At 51.4% G+C, this 21,903-nt stretch overlaps 1 protein-coding gene across 1 annotated transcript in view; it reads right to left on the bottom strand.

Moving 5' to 3' along the window:
* Nucleotides 1-21,257, bottom strand: part of LOC108865072 (flocculation protein FLO11-like) — a 39,762-nt gene extending 18,505 nt beyond the window's left edge. Inside the window, exons 1-2 of the mRNA XM_029113054.1 lie at nt 21,212-21,257; nt 2,173-2,397 (exon numbers count right to left, since the gene is read on the bottom strand). Of these exons, the coding sequence (XP_028968887.1) occupies nt 2,173-2,397; nt 21,212-21,257 (271 nt within the window). The remainder of the gene's footprint in view (nt 1-2,172; nt 2,398-21,211) is intronic.
* Nucleotides 21,258-21,903: the final 646 nt, after the last annotated feature.

The following is a 21,903-nucleotide window of genomic DNA, read 5'->3' as shown; positions in this document are numbered from 1 at the left end:
TATGCGGCGTAAAGCGCTTTTTATTACGTTTTTGTTTTTCAGAGCAAAAACGGAGGCACACAGATACGGACAACTTTCGGAGCAGACTGAAGCGTCAGACAACTCGGCTCACTTTCGTCCAACGTTTCGGTCGCTTGTCTTCCGGGCCGTTATATGACGACGATTAATATCGTGATTTTACGCTTTGAGCTCTGGAGACAAGATCGCCGTCACGGATCTTCATCCCCTCCGAGCTATGGCTACGAACGATTATGAACAACGATCGAACACTCGGACCGACTCCGAATGCGGGAGCTCGCTCAGCGTCAGGCTTCTGAATTACTGTGGAACGGAACGCCGACCGATTTTTCGGAGGAATGGATCGACAGACGCCCATCTCGTTCCCGAAAGACTGTACCAGGAGAGCGAGTGTTCCCATAGGTCCGGAAGGTTGAGTCTGCACGCTGGATCCGGGAGTTTTTCCGAAAGGCAAAAATAGGTACGGACTCGTTTAGGGAAAGCACTCCTGGAACAAAGAAAGGAAACGAATCCCCATCGGGACATCCCGCGAAGCAGAAAGCAGCCGTCGACGTGCGAAACAAATAACAACAGCGCAAAAAGAATCGGAGAGCATCACACGAGCGATCACTGTTGCCGTTTAGACGCGCCGAGGGGGAAAAACGAGGCAAGGAAGTCGCCGTTGAATGAGCGATGCTTGTCTTCTCGTCTGTCCTTCTCCTCATTTAGCTTCGAATACTTCAGTTTCATCTCCATCTCTATTCCTGGAGCAGCACTCATTCATTTAAAATCCAGCCGCCTCGTTTGAAGACTAGTTCTCGTCTGAAGCCGGCGCTCAAATCGTTCTCGTCATTGATCTTTAACACTGCTCTTTCGTTTTCCGAGCTGCGTTTAAAGGTCGGAAAATCGTCTTCTGGCGGGAAACGGACGAGTTGAAACGCTTTCCGACAGATCAGATGACTGCGTGACCTCTCTGATATCAGCAGTTCGGGTAGCTATTGATTATGGTACCCCGGGGTCGCATCGATACGAGCTTGCCTTCGTAAAGACCGACGGCGCTCGTACCAGTGGCGGAAATTCTTCCCACCGGGGATGAGCTCCCTAATAGGAAAGCACAATATTTGCGTCCGTGGGCGCCGGTGGGAAAGAGCCTTCTTCGAGGGACCAAATATATGTACATATGTATGTATTTACAATCCATATTTTCAATAGAGTTGGGATCAGACTCCTCGATCCTCTCCAATAGCGAGGTGCGTAGTATACGCGTACACGATCGGTGGAGGGATGGATTGGAATCCCAGCGGAAAGGTCGATCGTACCACCGGACTTGAAGTTCAAGAAGTAAATTATGAACTCGACGACTGATCGAGTCCAAAGAAGCTTGTTCCAAGCTTCGCTCTCAATTCGTGACGGGGAGGCTCGGTGCCAGAATCACAGCGTTTAGCTGTAGCTCGGAGAAAACACAGCCCGACCCAAACATCGAGGAGAAAATATAAGAAGAGGAACGCGGCAAAACAACTGCGGATTCCGCGAAAGCAGGCCGAGACGCCAAGCGGTGCACCAAGCCCGGTCCAAGCTTTTTATCAGAGCCCTGCTTGCCGCTGTCGGCGATTAGACGTGTACAGACGGCAGCCAGCACCGAAGATTTTTCGATTGCAGGAATCGCGCTCAAAGAAACACTCGTTTCGCGAAGAGAACATCGCGAAGTCGTCTCGCTCATAATCGCGAAAAATGTCCCTGCGATTGGGACTATTACGCGGATCGTTCAATCCCGTTTCCCCCTCATTCATCGAGCATTCCGCCGACCGGCGGCGTTCCGCAGAGTCATCATCAGCAAAGAGAGGGCGAGACGGAACCGTGATTGAATGATGAGGTTAAATATACAGTTGACAATCCCCCTGAATGCTCACATTGTAATATCGGCTCCCAGCCGGTCAACGTTAGAATAACTCACGAATCGAGAAAGGAATCTTCTAGTGGGTCGGAGTCAACCTAAAGATCGCCGTCCCTAATCGCGTTATCACCGCCCCAGTAATTGTCATCGACTTCCTCACTCGCCGCTCAGATGTCAGTGGCTCATCGTCGATTGTGATGGCCGCCATACCTGATCAGCGTCATCATTGCCGTTGAATGGAGAAGATAGCCATGACGATGAGCACGGAGGTTCTGACTTACCAATGATTCCAGCCATTGCTGGAAGAAGGACTCCGATTGTGACGAGGCATCGTGTCTTCGCTCGTTTTCTGCGTTCTTCGCGTACGACGCTCTGGGCATCGGCACCGGCCCTCATGAGAGTCCCACCGGATCGTCGACTATAAGTATGGACAGACGACGCTGCGTGAATCGATGCCGCTCTGGGTGCATTCAATCCGTAGTGGGGACGGCCGTACAATCGTCGATCTGGAAATCGGGGAAAAAATGTCTTGACTTAATTGCTCCTGGGAGATCTGATGGACGTCAAGCGCGGTAGAGTTTCGGGTTCAAGCAGGGAAGATTCGCTCTCGCTCCCAGGAATCGTCTGAACATTCCAGCGAGGCAATCTACTGCGCAGAAAGGGGGCGGTCGAGTTTATTTCTCAAGACTTCCCGGCGGACGTTTCCGCTCAAGCCTCAAATTTTGATTGCACGGAGGTTTCGACCGTTACATGAGGCGCGGGGCGTCATCTTCTCTCACGGGGATTAATCATTTCGCTCTGGTCCCCTATCACTGGAGTATCAGTTTTCCTATCGATGCGGCTCCTGGGAGTACAGGGCACATTTTGAGATTAAGCTCAACGAGGGAGAACCGTATGGAAGAGACGCTGAGAGCAGAGAGGGTCATGATAGAAACTTCAAGCTCTCGGAACTTTTCAGAGCGTAAAACTCATCCTCGGCGGAGTTCTCGGTCGCTCCCCAGAAATGATAGCTATTTCTCTCGGGTCCCTCGGCTTAGCCCGAGTTTCGAACTTTCCAGAACCCTCGGCTACCGGAGCTGTCGTAATCGATAGTTCGGGGGAAATGTCGTGCTCCTGGATACCTGCTCGTCGAATATTTCACCCGCCTAAATCGGCCATGAGTCGAATCGTATTCGACGGGTAATACGTACGCTCGGGTTTGATCATCGGCACAAGCATGCTCCATCTCAATTTCCCGATCGGGGTTTCTGGGAATCTAGCTAAGCTGGCACGAGTCAGGTTCAAGCCGGGAATATGATCTCCCGCCGACGAAACTTATTTCTTCGCTCAAGCCAGGGTGTTCGAGATCCGGGAAAGCGCCGTCCTCTCGGCGACGATTCCTCCCTTCTGTAGAGTCGGCCGATGAGAGTGGAAGAAGAAGAGTTTGGTCAATGGACTCGGTACTCGCCCGACGGCGCTCGCCATTCGACCTCTCCGAAGGTGGTAGAATATCGAGAGAATGATAACGACCAGGGGGAAAGCGCTACGAGAATGATGAGCGCGTCCAAACAAAATGGGCGAGGCGATTCCATAGACGACCACGTCGGAGTTTTCCCCACCGCTCCCGAACGTCATCAGCAGCAACATGCTTCTCACTTCATTCGATTTGGAACCCGGACGTTCTCTTATGAAATATAACATAGTGACCGATAATGGTTTTTCGAAGCGCCAGTCGTGCTCATGATCATTTTCGGCTGGTTTAGTCCATTTCGACAAACTTTCGGCCTGTCAATGCGAAAGCTCCGATCTTCCTGCTCGTTCCGGCGAACAAGATTCAACGACTCAGACCACGCTAAGCCGTTGTTTATATTTCTAATTGAATCTCTTAGCGTGCATCGAGAATGAAGAGATTACGGATCGCCAATTCGGACACAGAGCCAGTTCGTCTGCCCGCCAGACCGACCAGCAAGTGTATGGGCCGCTCCGGGATCTTAGGATGTATGACTTATCGAATTGGAAATGAGGATGAGAAATATCATTACTCGTAACATAAATTCCGCTCGAACAATCACGACATTGTTCTCAAGCACTCAAATCTCCCCCTCAATATTGCCCTGAAATCCGTCATTTTTTTAATGTGGACAGAGGAATGGGGGTTCTCCTTCAGCTCAGTAGAGGAAACGAAAGAGTTGCGCGGTAGACACGCTTTCGTCTGGGGTCTGATGTAGCGACGGGAGACGAGATTCTTGCTGACAGGATGTGAGTCCCAAAGAAACATGCGAACTCGCAAGCAGCTGCCTTTGATCGAGAAGGAAGAGCGCGATCGTTCCCCAGGAGACGTCGGTCGGGAGTTCAGAGGAACTCTGGAGATATTCTGAATTCTCTATCATCGTAGCCACGAAAGATGCTTCAATCGGAAATGAAGGAAGCGGCAGTACGGCCGGCAGAGGTCGGACCGGACGACGCACGGGAGCATCGAGGATCGTGAGTCAAGATGAGACATCGACGGCTTATCGGTCGGCTATCGCGGAACACCTCTTAGCACACACGTCGGTATCTCTACGCTCAATCAAGGTCATTCCCGTTCTCCGAGCGTGAATAAGCATGTCCCCGGACGATTTCCGTGATTTGAAAAAGCTTCACTCGACGTGTTGGGGGTTATACATATGACCCTGTGGTCAGGCTGGCACGCACGCTCGCTCCAAAACGCCGAAGAGATTGAGGCACTTGTCGCGAAGGGGAGACCCGAGAGAAGGAGAAACAGACGACTCAAAACGACGCTTCAGACTCAAGTCGGGCATATGGCGGATAGGTGTCAGTCTCGAGATTCAGGAGACCCGGTGAATTATCATTCGGGGCTTCTCCTCAAGCTCAGATCCCACAGACACTGACGGTGGGCCTCTCTGCGGCCCGCAGCTGTCACTCTATTTGCCGCCATCCACCTGTCCTGTAGGTGCCGATATCGGCTTCTCTCAGAATCCACGGCAAGCGTTATTTCTCGAAACTCCACCCTGTGCCCCGGAGAGCTCTACCGAACTGCATCCGATGCTCCCCCGAGAGATGGGGACTTTCACTTGCGATGAATCGTGATATCTCGACGGATCCGCTCGGTTGCAGGTGAGCAATATTCGTCGAACACCGCGAGGAACGCTCCTCGAGAACAGCTCCAGCGGTTCTCGATTTGAGTAAACTTCAGAAAGCAGAGTATCGAAGAGCCCGCGGAACTCGCAGCTGTTCGAAGGGAGGAACTGCCGCAAGGTCTGTCTGGCTGGATGTTTATAATGGGCAACTGGAACGGTTCAAAATTGAATAATGATGCGGCTGGCGGGCGTGCGGCTATACGAAACTTGGCGAGCATTGAAATTTCTGCGTAAAATGCCCCTCCGCGAAATGCGATCGGCTCAAACGGGCACTCGAGAGTTATTATCGCGAATCTACTCTGTTCGTGAGCTATTCGGCCTGCCCTCCGAGCTGCTCCGTGGGAGACCTCCTCTTCATCCTTGGACTCGTCAAGCTTGTTCCAAGGAAAGCTCTATTCGAGGCAAGCATTGGATGGAGCTCTCCCGTCGGTCTTCTTTTCATCCTAATAACACATCCATTGTGCTACGAAACTTGTTGCTTTAGGAGTTGCACTCTCAGACGGTAGGTATGTCTTCATTCCAGGCATTCCTGGCAGCCTCATCCGAAACCTCCGAGGTCTCCCAGGTGTTGCACCGATTCCAGGGGAGTGCAAAATGTTCGTTTTCAATCAATCGTCGGAAACGCGTCAGGGAAGAGTTTCTCCTCCGGAGAGATTCAAGTTCGAGAGCGAGTTCTTGTGAGCCCATTTTTTCTCGGGATTACCTACTCCATTTCATTCTTCCATCGAGCGGGAGGGAAGGTTCGAACCCTCCGAAATTCCGCGTAATAATTCCGAGCCCCTGCATCGTTCCGAGAGAGCGGGAATCATCGGAGTGATCCATCCATATTACGAAGATTCTGACTCCCCGACAATCATGAGCGCGAGCGCGTAGCTCCGCGTTCGCTCCGGGAATTCATGTCAGAAAAGCACTCGAGGCGGTGGCCTTCCGGCAATTGAGCTCATCCACGACCCGCCTGGGTGACTTTTATCGCGAATTCCTTCACTCATCTTCCACTCAATTCTCGCACAAAACTTTCGGAGTGAAAACCGTCAAACTTGAACATTCAATGAACAGGTTACTCGGAACTTCAGGCGATTTCTCCCGCAGGAGAATGTCATCGAGGGAAACTCTCGCATGCACTCTTTTTTCCGGTAGCAGGCCGTCGACGGGCCCACGCACGGAACCAAACGTCCCCGTGGAGCGTACCATTGTTGAAATAGCCTATCTCAATGTTCCTCGGATAGCTCTCCTGAGCCACGTTGTCGTCCTCGAGACGGCAGAGCCGTCTGGTCACAAATGGTCACGGAAGCGGCAGCAACACCAAAGCATCCAAAGCAAACAAGTGAACGATCGTCGACAGTCCGAGCGCTATGACACCTGTCGCAGCAGGCTGCAACTCGACGACTGCTGCTCTAAATGTACACTTCAATGTAAAACCGGAGCCGTCGTACCGCACCCGTGGCTTCGAGGTTCGAACTGGCAGTGTGGGGTGTCCGTCCCTTCAAATCGGGCGAGGAAACTTTCTACTGCCACCTCTTCTTTCCCTCTTGCCAGCCCGACTGGGAGCGGAAACCGCTGGACGAAAGCCACGCATGACGATGCAACGCTACGCGAATTCGACCACCGCCGCTCGTCCATCGTTTGTCCACTACAGAAGCGGGACGCCATCACTTCATTTGGTGCATGTTCACCGACGTCATCTGTGCCGCCGCTTTCGCCGTCGAAAGCACCGTCTTCGTCCACGTTCGCTTTCGATTGATGTGGGCCCAAATTGTGATTGTTGAGACAGCTCCGAAGAGACCTGCTCCGCTGATCTTCGTTACGCGCATGACGACAGTGAGCTATGGCTCCAGGAATGATTGACACTGATTCAAAAGTGTGCGCTTTGAACGATCGTCATGAAGAGAAGCTCGTTACAGCGAACCCTCCCTCGGGCTCTGCCGTCCGGACTCACCCAGAAGCAGCTCCGAGTCTCACGAGAATGGGATTTTATCGAAGCGATGGCAACTTTCGGTCTCGGATGAATGGTCATGATACGATTGCGCCCAAAACTCCGTTACGCAAAACAGAAGGATTAAACACGTCGGGATATCTCCTCTGGAATCTTTTCGTAGTCTCAGGTTCCATACGCAGTCTACTGAGAGAAATTCCATCCCATGTCGGTCGATTCCTAGTAATTGAGATTCATGGGAGCATTCACTCCTTGGCAAGAAAAATTAATTGTCCGCGCCAGAATTACCCGCACGTTCTTGGCCGCTTTCGCTAAGAATCAAGGTGGAAGTCGCATCGCAGTGATGAGGGATGGTGTTCACGAGACAGTCAGCGGAGAGCATAACAACCCGCCCCCTCCACGGCCGAAACGAACGTGAAAATATCGAACTGCTCAGACCCCTCGGATCTAGTCCGGACAATCCAGAATTCCTGGGGTGATTCGAAGGTGCGCCGGGCGGAGTTTCGGCGATCTTCATCGATTTCATGAGCGAACGGAGTGCCTGGAAGCTGTTTAGTGAATGCGTTCAAACAGTTAACATTGTTGCATACCGCGATTGCAGATCAAGCGGGGCGCAGCCGACGGAGTGTCCTAGCTTTGCACAGCCAGCGAGCAGGCGGATGAGCGAACAGGCACGACAAGAAGATGGAATTCGTCAAAGTCGGTGTTGTCCCATTGTATGCATGTGCTCCGTCCCGAGAGGACCGGGCGGAAAGTTCCATTTGCAACAGACGCCCTAACAGAGCGCCGGAGTTGCAAGGAGCTTTGTTGCGCCTCCGCTGCGCTTCGTCGTCCCTCGTCTAGCCCTATCTGCTGTGCACGACTCTCGTTCATTTTCGCCAGAGCGTGTGGAGAAACTTTATTTTTAATCTGCGCCATGCAGTGCATGGCATGCACTTTGACGCATGATTGGCCGCTGTTTACAGCCAGACCGAGTTTTAACTTGTTAGAAGATCCGGTGAAGCCTGGGTCTCTCACCTCTCTGAAGTCTGAGAGTGATCGCTTCCTACAGTCTTCGAAGTCTGCCAGAAATTTCTTGGATTTCATTTCGCCGCCTGAATGAGACGAGGATCTCCCTTCGGTTCCGGCTTTTGTGAGATGCCTCGGATCGTTGGCTCGAGACTCGTCATTCTTGTTTTCCATGCATAAATTGATTCCGATATCGTCAATCTTTTTCAAAATCGTAAACTTGATTGGATTCGGTCAACTTTCGTGAGCCCGGTCACCGAAACAAAAACCAGGTGGGAACTGGTACAAGGGATGCGTAACGATCCTGTTCGAGAAAAGAGGGGCGGGGGAATCAGGAGAGTTGGAAAAGATTGGGAGAGGGCATTGGGTGAGATGGACGAGGACCCAGCGACCAGATGGAGCTAGAGGGACCCGAAAAAGAGATTTCCGGCATGACGATACGAGGGTCAGCATCGCTGACATCGCAGCATGACGGTCGAGGATATTCTCGGCTTCGACTCTAGCATCAATCCAAAGCATAGTCCTCTTATTTACATCGTCCATCGAGAGCGAGTTCAAACTCAAATCGAGATATGTAGTTTCAAGAGTCTTGGCCGAGCTTCGCTGGAGGAACGATCGTCGGGAGTTACCGATAGACGTCCAATTATAAATCCCCAGCAGGTGTGGCGCTTCCGAATTTCCTTGCGAGAACGATTGAATGGAGGAAGTTTCTGCGATAGTAATGCGATTTCTATTCATCGCTCATGAGTGTCTGATTGCTTGAGAACAAACAGAGCGTATATCACTTGCATCGATTACTATCCATGAATTCTAGATGAAAACAACTCCGGTCATATCGGGGAGAATTCCATCTCAGGCGAAGCGGAAACCAAAGGAACATCGTTGAGCGATGGCCGAAATTCAAATTAGCGGCCGATAATAATTATATGCGGTGATGTTCCGACCGAGATCGAGAGTAACTTGCCCATCGGAACAACAACACGTTGAATCTGAGAGGCTTATGGCTACAGATGTAACGGTCTGCATTCGGACGACGCGGGGAAACCGATCGGGATAACGTGTTTCCGTCCGGAAAGACACCCCGTTCGGGTGTTGCTCCGAATCATAGGACGGCTGCGGCACAGACGGGTCCAGCCCGCTTATTCGAATCTTTGAGAAGCTCGAGAATTCGAGGGAGCTCGGGAGGATTCGTAGTGAGAGGTGTCACTGGCAAGATTAGTTTTTCTTCATAGGAAGCATGCTCATCGAGAGTACCGAGGATCCATTTCGACAACGAGACAAAGGGGGCTTCGGAATGCACCGCGCTCGGTCCGCAGACGGTAGTTCGGGATAGCGATAGTGATTCGGATACGCTTTGTCCGAAATTAGGGAACTTTCGGAGCAGCGAACCAAGCGACAGCTTCTCCATCTTCTAAGTCTCTTCTTTCATCGCCCTAAAACACAGGGAGCTCTTCCATATGCGTTCTCTCACACTTGATTCCGGCGGATTCCGTCGCCAGCATTGGTGTCAGTCGCTTTGGTAAGAACACAGTTCGGACCGACGCAGTCGAGGCTCGGAATCGGTATGAAATGAAAACAAATTACCGGATCGCTGATCCATGGCAACACATGCCACCATCTTCACGTCTTCCGATTGGATTTCGGAAGGCTGATCGGGGCAGATCCGGAGCCCGGAAAACTCAAATCCAATCGGATCGCCGCTTCGAATCGGTGGCCCCTTCGCGGCTTACGAATCGTCTGGCCTGCATGTATTCACGAGGGCGATAGGATGTCATGATCGCTAATCAGGCTCAATTCGATCTCACAGACCTGCCTTCGCTATCATCGGCGGTTCTAAGGTAGATCGAGGGAGACATCTCCGGTCATTGAAGCCTAAACTGCAGCGTGAATAGTATGGGGAGAGGGATTATTTATTTTCTGACAAGACACTTGAGCTCGGTATCTTGTAATTTTTGTCAGGAATCTAAATCACCGAAAGACTCCCTCGATCCAGTCCTTCCGCGGGCTCGCTTGAAGGAGCTAAATATCAATGATATTGATTCGTTCCAGGTTCCACGCCTTCTAGCGATCACAGGCTCTTATCATATGAAGACTCCCGATTCCTCTCACTCATCCTTGCTATTTCGGCTGAGGGAGTCATTTCGCCCCTGTGGAAGGACTGGATCCTAAAGTTCCGGAGAGATGGCCTTTGGCTCGTCGTAGTTCCTGCGTAGCGTGCCGCTTATGAGTCATGAGATGCCTGGCGATGGATAAGGGGGCGCAGATCCGAATCCAGATAGAGATCATCGACTTCTCATCGTTTCTTTCGTCGTCGAAGACAGATAATTTTGTTTTTTCGCTTGGCTACTCCGTTCTCTTCATCCGAATCGGTTTGTCTAAACGAGACTCGATCCTCTGGCTCTCTTGTAACCTTTACGATTCTGTCTTAGTTTTTTGTCTCGCTATACTCTTTTCCGTATTTTATTCTCTCTGGCGACGCTTTTCTCGCCTCCAGCTTTTCTCGTCCGTCTATGGAACTTCATTATGGTGGACACCGACATGTGAAAAAATGGCACACGGACTCAGTCGACCGGCAGCGCGCCAGTTCGCAGAAGAAAAATGGAAGGCAAAAATTCCCAAAATGTAACCACTTAACAGAGCGAGCCGCTCGCACGCGCGCGCTTGTCCGTTTGTTTGGCCGACTCTTCGTTCATTTGTTCACCGAGAGAATTTCACGTCACTCATACGAATCTTGTTGTAGCTGGTTTGCCGCATCGGTGCTGGATGGATGGACAACTGCTCGAATGACTGACTGACTGACCGTCTGCCGGACGGCCAGACGGATCGACCGACTGATTGTGAGCCGTGCATCGCCGCTAGTCCAGTGACCACTTCGCAGCGGCGTTCCCTGACAACAAACGAGCCACGGAGCGAACAATGACTTCGTCGGCAATTTTTTACTGAGGGACAGGTGTTCGATCGAAAAGCTCTTTGATGAAGCCAATCATGATTTTGATCACTTTATTCTCGCCGATTCGGTCGCGCGGCTTTCACCTACATTGCAAATTCCATCCCGCTTTCGGCCTTCCCTTGAGCATGTACATCAACTCGAACGGCATTGTCCTCAGCGTCCTGGAGGACCGTTCCCCTTTCCTGGCTCCAAGGCTGCCCGTAAGAGAATCTCCTTCCTGGTTGCGGGCTGTGGATCGCGATCGAGACCGGAGCGAGGATGATAACAATCCTTCCCGTTTTCGCGTTAAGCGAAACTCTTCCAGGCAGATGAGCAAAAAACAAAACTATGGCAAGTTTGACGGCTCAGATATTGTGAGATTTTTATCTCGCAACAACGCACCTGAACCGCCCGTCACGCTGTTTGTTTGTCCGGCGAGAAATTTGCTCCGTTTTCTTTTCCCGCCGAACTCTCACTACTGGGCAGAAAAAAAGGGAAAGAATCCCGCGTGAAAGCATGGGAACAGAATATGATTCGATGCGCCGCATAACTCCGATCCGGATCCGCCGACTTCTGGCAAGATCCTCGCTTTGTTTCGAGCATCGCGATCGCTCGCACTGCAACCTACCTATGCATGTATACGCCCAGGCGGGGGCAAGATCTCACTCTATTCGGTTCCGTTCGGCGAGCACCTGACTCCGGGTAAAAGTCCCGTCATCCGGTGTCGCCTGACCGACCCGAACCGGCGGAAGGGAGAGCGAGGACCAATCGTCTGCGAATGGGACTGAATGCATGAAAAAATCGATTCTCGGGATATCTCCCAGCTGATTCACAACGAGCATGTGAAGTGTTTCGGAGTCCGTTCTTGGGGTCGAGGGGCTCAAGTGAGTGACTCAGGTCGACCCCGAGCAATCGTCCGCTCGTTGTCGGGAGTTGCGCTCGAGGAGAGCGAACTTCCACCGGGAGGGGGCTGATGGAACATTGTTTTCAACCATACGAAACTACAGAAGTAATTCTATTATTCAAACTATTTCTAATTATTTTAATATCGACTGATTGACGCCATAGGTGAGCGATAAAATTCGCCCAGCCGCGCGCATTCTCTCGCGCTCGCCTCTTCAAGCCGCGGGTTCCTCTTATCAAAGCTCAACATTGTTCTTCTCTGGTATCGAAACGAATTCATTTCTGCGGTCATGTTTCAAAGTCTCCCCGCAGAAACTGGTTCATTCCGTTTGGTTTCATCTATAAATCATCCAAAATCGTGTCACCCGCAGAACACTCGTTTTTCCTACCTTCCACCGATTCTTCCGGGATCATCATTCAACCTCAGGCTGCCGAGCCAACTTGATGTCGCGACCTTGCCGAGTATATCTTCTTCCTGATGGCACGTGGGTGCGATAGAATATCTACCCCACTGCGTCGAGTCGGGGGCGAGTCGAAAACCGATAGCGCTGCGGTCGGTTGGAAGCCCGAGCCACAATGGATTGGAGTTCAGCCTCGCTCCATCGAACCAGTTCGCAGGGATTCCGATCGGAAAGTCCGAATCTCCGTGTCCAAACATCTGGCCATCGTTCTGACGGAGGGGGGGGGAGCCTATCACCGGTGTCACACCAAGACAGAGGCTCCCGTGGCAGCTCTTCCGACTGACTCGGTTACGTCAGAGGAAACCCAGACCACGGAGCGATGCGTGATCAAATCTGCAAATCGCGGAGTGTCTGAGAAACATCCGCAGACGACCATGATGATGATGATGATTGAGACGATGATGATGGCATTTCACAGAAGTGATATTCCGATTTGCGCCCTCTTGGTGCTCGTTTTTCACCGACTACACGCGAAATGCGGCACGGAAAGCGTGGGAACTTGAACGGCTGAGTTAGTTTTCACGTTCGAGCGTTTGCTGATGTACTGACGCTTGGCTTGTTTCTCTTCTGCCCCCTTTTCTGACAAGCAATGCGCATTTTCAATACGTTTGCTCAGATGGGATCCGATGACCTGACCCCGAAGCGTCTCGAGAAAGTTTTTCGCCCCAGATTTTCGCGGAATGTGACTGACCGAAAACTAACGCGAAAGTAACGACAGGACTCCGAGACGTATTTGCCCCGAATTTCGAGGTCATTGCCGATCTCGTCTCTGAGACGACTTGAGAAGCAGTCGTCGTAATCGACGACTTTTTCGTTGAGAGCCTCGCTAGTCTCGTCCCGGGGTAAACATAATAAAAGTGAATGCCCACGAAGCGTGCTCATTCTTTCTCCTTTGAACAAAGGCAACGGAAACGCATCGAGCAGATGAACCGGTGATGAGATTGAAACATGATGAGCCGAAAGAGAGGTTAGAGCCGGCGCTTGTCGGTCATTAGAAACCGTGTGAGTCAATTGCGCTATGAGACCGAGAAAAAACTAAAGTCTCATGCGCGGTGTGAATGAGGCTTGGATCGCAGCGGTCAAGCACCTTGAGTTTCAAAGGATTCAAGGGGAGACGCTCTTACGTGGTCGGGCGCTGAGGGTCTTCAATTGCGTGACCTTGACGGAAGTTTCGCTGAGCAGTGTCTTTTCACGGCTACAAGTTCCCATGACTCCTTATCATGTCCACGTTCCAGACCGACTGCGAGACCGAAGTCCCAACCTTGAGCCCAGACCCTCACTTAAATTACGGATGTCCAGCCGGTATAAAACATACATACGTAAATAGCGGATTCCATGTCAAGTCGAATTCGATCCTGTCACCCCGCACGATACTTCAGGCAGCTGAATGCCTTGCCAAGCGAGAGCTTCGGTTTTTCGATCCTTCCGGTACCCGTGAGTCCCCGTACCACCCGTAGATTTCTACGCTGTAGGAAGTGCGAAAGCGGGGCCTTTCGGGGTCGGTCGGGCGGGCGAGCGAGCGAACGACGATGTAGACGCTTGGAAGTGAGAAACCCGAAGATCAAGAACTTCTATCTGGCTCTAGACCACATGGATTTCCGAAGCGTCCGAATGAGAATAAGGGATCATAGTAAAAAGGGATGAGTCGTGGCGAATGGGAGAGCAACGGATAAGGAGGAAGTTTGGTTTGAATTATTAGCCTGCGAGCTCAGCGGAATTTCGGGCAAAGAGACGCGAAATCCGCAGGAATTCCAAGATCCGGGTTTTCACCGTCATCGGCAGCTCAATCCTCCAATAGCCTAATCCGATTTCCGAAACTCCACGGTGCGACTGTCGAGCACGTATTTCGTTCTTCAACGTGAGGGTAGCACCACACGAGTTCCTCTGGAATCGTCGGATGTTTCCGGGAAGGTCCGCGTAGCCCGAACATTCCGACCGGCATCGACCGCGGCCTCTGCTTTCACTTCGGGGTCCGACATTATTGATCGTGTCATTGGCGCCTCGCACGTCAGCACGCGCCGCCTGCGATTTCTCCCGTGGTTTCCAGATCGCTGCGTGGATGACAGCATCCGTGAAAAATCACCGCTGCGACAGAAACGCGATCTCTGCCGAGGAAGTTTCGGAAAAATTTATGCTGTTGAGCTACCGCAGTTCCACGCGCTCCTTCACGAGCTCCCCATGTGTGTGTCGTTCATCGCCTTCATAACTACGTGTACTGAGCAGTGGCTGCATTGTGCTCGACAGTGTCAGCTCCAGAGCGTCTTTTATTATGATTTTTTGCAGATGCTCCGATCATAGCGGCTAACCCGATCCGAGCCCTTCCCGACGAACAAGTTTCCAGCGGGTTGATGACGATGACTTGCGAGTCTTCGTCGACAGTCGCGACCGACTCCGCGTACGTCGCAACAAGCCGAAGGTACAGAACACTGTTATTAGGTGGAGATCAACCAAAAAACGAGACAGAAGTCGGACGAGCCTCTGCGATTACTGCTCTCCGACAAAATAGGGAGCTGAGTGAAAATTGAGGGTGAGTACTAAAATTAGCTCTAAACCCACGAAGAGTTTCGTCAGAGAGTACGAACCGTGTTGACCGAGCTTCCAGAGCAGCCTCCGCAAATATATGAACTGTGAGCAGACAACTCGGGCAAAGGGGAACTCGTGGAACAACGGCTGAAATCAGAGGGGATCAGGGAGACTCGGGCAGCAGCTTCATCCATAGCTGCGAAAGGAGCGAGTCGAGATCGCCGGACGACTTTCGCGATTTTCTTCTCGAATTCTCCCGTCGAAAAATCCAGATCTACCATCTGATGCGTGTTTTCTTCCAGCGGCAACGTCAGGGGAACAGGGTGTACCTCGTTTTCCGTTTTACAGCGTCGCCCTCAGCTTTCACCTCAGCTCCGATGCCGCAGAATGGCCATCGCATCCGAAGAACGGGAACGTGATGCTTGACGTCAGAATCAATCAAGTAGAGAAGAACGAAACTGCCGCACACGAATGCTGTTCAACGACGCGACGCCCCGCTCACTAGTGTAGCAGGTGTTTTTTTCTGTCGGTGATTTTTTTCTTCCATCATTGGGAAATCCTCCTCGTCGGCTTATGGACTTGTCAAAGAAGTGAACATTCCGAATGAATGTTAAGGATCAGATGAGTCTTCCCTAGATGCTTCCTTTCTGTGAGGGTCGGACAAAGGAAAAGAATTTAACGATCTGCTGTCATTTCCGATTGTCAAGTCATAGCCACCCAATGATGAGTCACCGAGCTCTTAGTCCCCTGAACTAAGAACTCCTCAATCCCAGCGAGTGCTTGGCATGGGACACAATTTGTTCGTGTCGAGATCAAGAGCTCAAGCTTCCAACGCCGCAGCTAGATGCTGTTAACAGGAATCGGGTAGAGCTAGATCAGCTAGATCGCCATTGCCATGTGGCTGGATGTCAGTCGAATACGACGAGCGCCTCTCGTTGACCATGAGACGGTTTCTGCCGTCAGAAGTGGAACTCTCAAGGCTGAGCAGAGTAGAATCAACAATAATTGTTCCTTTTGATGATGAGATATGTTTCGGCGCAAAAACGACTGATCCGCATGGATAGCGGTTCCCTATCCGCGGGACCAGCCGGAACTCGATCAAGTCAAGAGTCCCGAACACGCGCCGGACAGTCCTTTCTCTGCTGGCAAGGATCGAAGCGGCGAGAGAGGGGAAAATAAGAACTTTCTATGCAGAAGAATCATCGCTGCCTTTGGTCAGTGTTTGCATAAATTTTCAGACTCGTTGAGCACAGTCGTGTCTCTTGAACGAGACAACGAGGAAGAGGCGAAAGCCCCGGATGTCGTCAGCCATTTGCCACTTCGCAGACGTGACGTCCCGTAGCTTTTAGTGGTGACAGTGGTATTCAAATGAGCAGGAGGACAGAAGAAGGAATAAAGAGGTTTACATTCCGAATCTTGCTTCGCTGACTGACACACGCACATTTGGCGATGCTACTCGGGTAGAAACCGATGCAAGCTCACATCGAGTCCGGGAGGCCATGATTCAACGACTCCAGAGAAGAAAAGGCATCAAGTGAAGGCAGTGCTGGAGTGACGCCGGTGCTGCTTCCGTTTCAGACGAAAAGAAAACTCGAAAGCAGCCTGGGTGACCGCGCGTTAGAACCGACCGGAGTGACTGGCTCCATGAGCGGCATCAGACAAGAACAAACAATCAACGATCGATTCTTTAGCCTTGATTATTTCTAGATTTCAACTACCAAGCGCTAGTGCTCGTTCCCGGGAATGGGGTTGCAGGGTTTAAGTTAATGGTTGTGAGCAACTCGCTCATGATCAAGCGGCTCAGCGTCGGCGAGAGAGCTCGCTGGCGCGAACAGCTGCGGGAGCAAGCTCAGAGCGGATTGTATCCGTTGCGGAGAATTCTGACGGTATCTCGTCCCTTCACATCTTGTTTCCGTCTTCTCATTAAGGTTGCTTGCCGAGGATTGTCGTGGAAAATCTCTCGCAGTCATCATGCGGAGCTTTCGTGCGACGGAAAATAAGACGATGGACGGCAGCTTGAACCAGTTGGATAGCTGCTCGCGTGACTTGCTCCGTTTGTGTACACGACATAATGTCTGCGGCAATACAGAGCGCAGCAGTGGATTCCATATATCTCTCTCTCGATGCTAATTAAGGTCTTTTGACACTCGACCGGACCGGAGGTGCTTACGAGATTGTTGCGGCTCAGGCCAGTTCCTTCGAACTGTTGGAATCGCATCGACGCAAACGGGTCGTCCAAAGCGTAAAAACAAAACCATCACAAGTGTGGGATTCTGCCAAAAAATCTCTCCGCTGAAGTACTGGATCGGTGGAGCCTCGATTGTTTAACCGAACGGACTGATTCGCCTTGGACGAGGGACCACCGCTCATCCGCTCGGGGCTATCTCGGTCGAGTCCCGTATCGATTCTTTCGACCCGCGAAAGCAAACACTTTATCCCGAGAGAAGATCCGACGAAGACGAAACTCGCCCTTCGTTCGAGCTGACTCGACGTCAAAATCGAGGGACTCGTGAAGAAAGGGAAATGAGTGTCAGGATGCTGTCAATCCGAAAAAATAGAAAGTATCCGTGACGAGTGGTAACGACTCGTTCGACATATCGACGAGAGGTTTGACTTGCGGAAACAGAAAGAAAACTGCGGCGTTCTTCGGCAACATTGGACCTTATCAAAGATGGAACCTCACGGAAGGTTATTCCAACAGAAGCTGACATCCGGAAGCCGTGCCCTTTCAGAAGCCACTTGTCGAAATCGACATTTGAACCCAGCTTCAGGTTCTGAAATCAACTCACAGGTGACGTTTCCGTGCTTTCATCAAGAGTCTCCTGAGAAGCGAGTGGTTCTTACCACTGCTGTCGCTCAGCTTCGAAGTCCTTGTTTGTCGAGTAAACTACATACGATGTGCTCTTGTTGATGTGAACACTCCGCTCGACCCGACTTAACTTCGTTTGCCGGGCGAAAGTGCGCGAGGAGCAGGAACCGAACGAAAGCGAGACGTTCGAGTTCTCCGTTATCAGGGCGATCATTTAGCCCGCGTTCTTCGGAGCGATGTTCCCAGGCTTTCAGAATTCCCAATATTCTCGAGTCGAAGCGTGACAAGTCATCAACTCCCCGCTGCCCGCGTTCCCAGAGCGGAATTCGACTCAAATTCGCATTTACGCTCGAGTTTTGAAGGGCCCCAAGCGAAAGCGATCTATTGCGTGGTGAAGTCAGTGAGAAATCGTTGACCAAGTGAGACTGGTATCGCTAACAGTGATGACAGTGGAGATAAATTTTGACTATTTGTCTGGGTCTGGAAAAATCGTCAAAACGGATGATGCTCCCTCGCAAATGGCAGTATGTTTTTTTAAGTCGGTCGAGTCGGTCAAGTGCCGGCGCAGTGCTTGGAAACCGTCGAGAAAAGAGCTCCGCAGACCCCGACGAATAAAAATTCTGAGCCCACCAGAAAAGTCAGGGTTTCCCACCGACGTCGCTGCGTTTCGTAACCGGATTATGGAGCCACAAAAGAAAACTCCGTGGGCTCGCGAGAGTCGAACACTTAGTTCCTGGATGCGGCTAAGAAAACATTTTCCTGATTTATCTGCAAAGGATCCCGAATGTCTCCGACTTCGGCGCAGAATGAAGCTCGGGCCGCATGGAAACGTAGTCGCATACGAAGACGACCGGGACGAAGTCGAACCAGCGGACGTCGGAGGAGAAGTCGTCGTCAGCTCCCAGGAAGTCGAATCAACATTTCGAATTCCCGCTCCTGCAAATTTGACCTCTGGGATCGGGGTCAGCGACAGCAGCACATGAAGGCTCGAAGCCAAGCAAGCAGTCAAGCGCTGAATAGAGTTCTTAGCTTGAGTCTATTAGGATCTTGCGGCTGCCTAACGATGCTGTTTTTCTTGTCAAATATGATTCCACTTCTTTTTCTTCAATACCTCGAGCATGGGATCCTAAGCAGCAGCACCGCGAGTGCGACAGAAATCCTAGGGAAGGAAGTCCTAGTCGCGATTTCTCCCACGCGAACATTGGCGACGGGCTCTCTCCCACGAATTTTTTGTGGTAAACGATGAATTTCCCAGAAGAAAAATTATATCATTCGTCTGACCCCTGTAATATCACGCGTTGCATTCCATGAGAAAAATGCACAGATTTGCATCCATTTTCAACTTCTTAAGAAACGACAGAGCTGTGTAGCTCGATCATTTCTATTTTGTTGCCCGTAGGCGACTTTTTGGAACGTCCATTCAACTCCACGCGAATCATCGCAACAACTTTCATTTTCCTTCGGACGTTGACTGTCTGAGTAAACCGCTACACAGACTGATGGATCCGGTACGGGATTCAGCGTAGAAAAAGTTCGATAAGCAGGAATACGGGTAGACCGCATCGAAATTGAAGCGGGATACGTTTCGTGAAGAAAGGACCGGCGAAACTAATATTTCGCGGGGCTGAAGATTCCCCGGGAACTCTTCCGACACGCGGTCCAAGTCGGTCGCGCTCGCTTTTCTTCTTCGAGCATCGAGTGGCCGAGCGTCCGAACGTTGGGGATCTCCGATGGTAAAGAGAGCTGTCCGATCAAGGGAGATGAAAAATCAAGCCATCCATTCGCTCGTTCGTCCGTCCGTCATCCGTATATCCCGTCCGCTCGTCCGGGCAGCCGTTCGTCACATTCGTTTTCGATCATTTTCGTCATCTCATTATTGGCGCTGTGGCGAACGGCTCCGTGATTTCCTCTTTCGGATCCAAAATCGCTGCTCATTGATCGATCCAAGATTAGACGTCCCCGTTTCTGAGAGGCCGAACAATCAGACTCACTCACTCTCAGTGTTGATGGCATCTTCCGGATATGGAAGGAGAAAACTTGACGATCCTTGTCGTAGGATCAGTGAACTATTCGGTCGGACTAGATCGAAGCTACATTTTTCTGATCGGAGCACTTGGGCTACGAGTGATGCGATGAAGTACATCGTAATTGAGGTCGACGCTTACGCGATCGGAGACAGCTCCGGGCGCAGGTGGACAGTGTCTGATTCCGCACCAGCTTGTGAGGCATAAAGAAGAGCATTCTCTGAGAATAGATGACGATTCCTCGTACGGGCCATGGAAGGGATCCGATTTGATCTTTCTTTTCGAGCCCGATCAATCACGAATGTCCCGTGAGAGCTGGAAAGTACACCGTATTGTTCCGCAGAAGGGTGCGCCATGTTATTCACCGTTTATTCTTCCGAATGCGCATCGCGATGTGAGCGCGAACAAGTGCAGAGATGAGCTAGCGCTCATCGACCAGCGAATTCGGGGCTCTAGATTGACTCAACGCTTATCAACCTCAAGCAGAGAGATCCGAAATAATTCCAAGCTGAGGACCCGACGAGTGATTCTTTGTTTTTCTCCGAGGAAAATCTACAGCGATGTCCCTGGCTCCTTCGGGTTCCGTGATACCAGAATATGTCCGGAATCGAATCGAATTCAACGAGGGGTGGGCCGGTCGGTATCCGCTCCTCAGGACTGTTCCCAGAAGTTTTCCCATGCAAAACCTGAGGGTCCAGGCGAGTGTGCTCGGGGGAAAAATATTATGCGGTGGAACGACGTTCCGGTCGAGTACAGGTCAAGGCGCCTGCGGCTGTGTACTTTTTCCCTGTATTCCAACTTTGTGGTAGTGTCGGTGGGAGCGTTGAATTCCGTCGGCTATCTCTATAATGGCAGAACGGAGCTCGGCACAGTTTCTGAGAAGGCACCCGATCGAGCTCAAAGTTTCGTCCGAAACCTCTGGAACTCAAGATTGCGGACAAATATCGCGATGACGAGGAACATGTGAGCTCTCCCCGTGTCCACGGAAACATTCAAGTATGGCGGAATCGAAGATAAACCATGAATATCATTCCCATCGACGGGTCATCAAAAGACTCATGGTCATGATTTCGATCATCAAAATTCAGAATGATCAAAGCGATGACCCTCGATGGTCAAGATGAGTACCGCCATCATTGCATGGTGCTGATCTCCCGCAGTCTCTCGGAGGCCCCCTCTTCGAATATGTGTCCTCGAAGTGGGTCGAATCCGGACAGTTGCGAGGGCTCATATCAGATCACGAGCTCGATCGAGGCTCTCCGCAAATTATTGGAGAACATACGCGCAAACACTTTGGGCCAACGCCGCGCCTACATCGACCCCAATCTCCGCGAGCACGTGCGGTTTTCACTCCTCAGAGATGAGATCGATGTCTCATCCCAACCATCCCCTCCCGTACCGCTTCCTTTCCTCGGTCTGCTTTCCAATAACGGCAAAGTAGGCAGTGTCTTCAGCTGTTTTCTTCCTCTCCTCCTTCTTCGTCAAATCCAAGTGTACGGCACACTCGAGATTGAGTTCCGTTCTCCGCACGTCGAACTCACGGCAAAGGATCCAGTGCGATAGAGCGTCCTGAGCCCACGTTCAGTTCCCTTTGTCTGATCTATAACTCACCGTACTGCTCGTAATGACGATAGTTGGGTCCGTAGCCACTGTTCATGTTCGAATGAATTCAGTCCCAGCTCAACAAAACCTCGAGTGCCCGAGTGCCTGAGCGAGTTCGAACGACATTCACGATACGTTCTGAGCTTGGGGAGCCATCGAAGGCTGAGCAGAAAGGTAGCGAATGACTGCGCGGAACGCAGCGACGACCCTGAGCTTGTCGTATTCGTCTCTTCCTATCCTCTGAGTAATCCGTTTCACCGCAGCACAACACCAACTCCGAGGCCTAAATGAACCAAAACAATAACACCAAGTATTATCACACTGATAAAAACATCAACTAAACGTCGTGTAGAATAAACCAACGTTGATGCCGGCGGCTCCAGCATCGATATAACCTAAATTTTTTGGAAAAGCAAAATTTCGCTTTTTCGGCAAGGAGGCTCGTCGAGGGGGAGAAGGTGGACCACCATCACGACGCGCAGCGGCGACAGCAGCAGCGACGAAGGGATCCGAAGAAGGTGGACCGGAGCCCGAAACGCGCGTGGAAAGATGTGTCCGGCCATTGAGCACTGCCGGCAGCGCCGAACGATCGGCGTGAAAGTACTACGCCAAACCGAATGGAACAGTGAACATCATCATCATCGGTGGAAAACGCCGGCAGTAGCGGCAATAACAACGACAACCCCTATCATCTTCATCGC

This window comes from Galendromus occidentalis, unplaced genomic scaffold (genome assembly GCF_000255335.2).
Source record: "Galendromus occidentalis unplaced genomic scaffold, Mocc_1.1 scf7180000076006, whole genome shotgun sequence".
Classification (NCBI taxonomy): Eukaryota; Metazoa; Arthropoda; class Arachnida; order Mesostigmata; family Phytoseiidae; genus Galendromus; species Galendromus occidentalis.
This window is presented reverse-complemented; position numbering and strand designations above follow the sequence as displayed.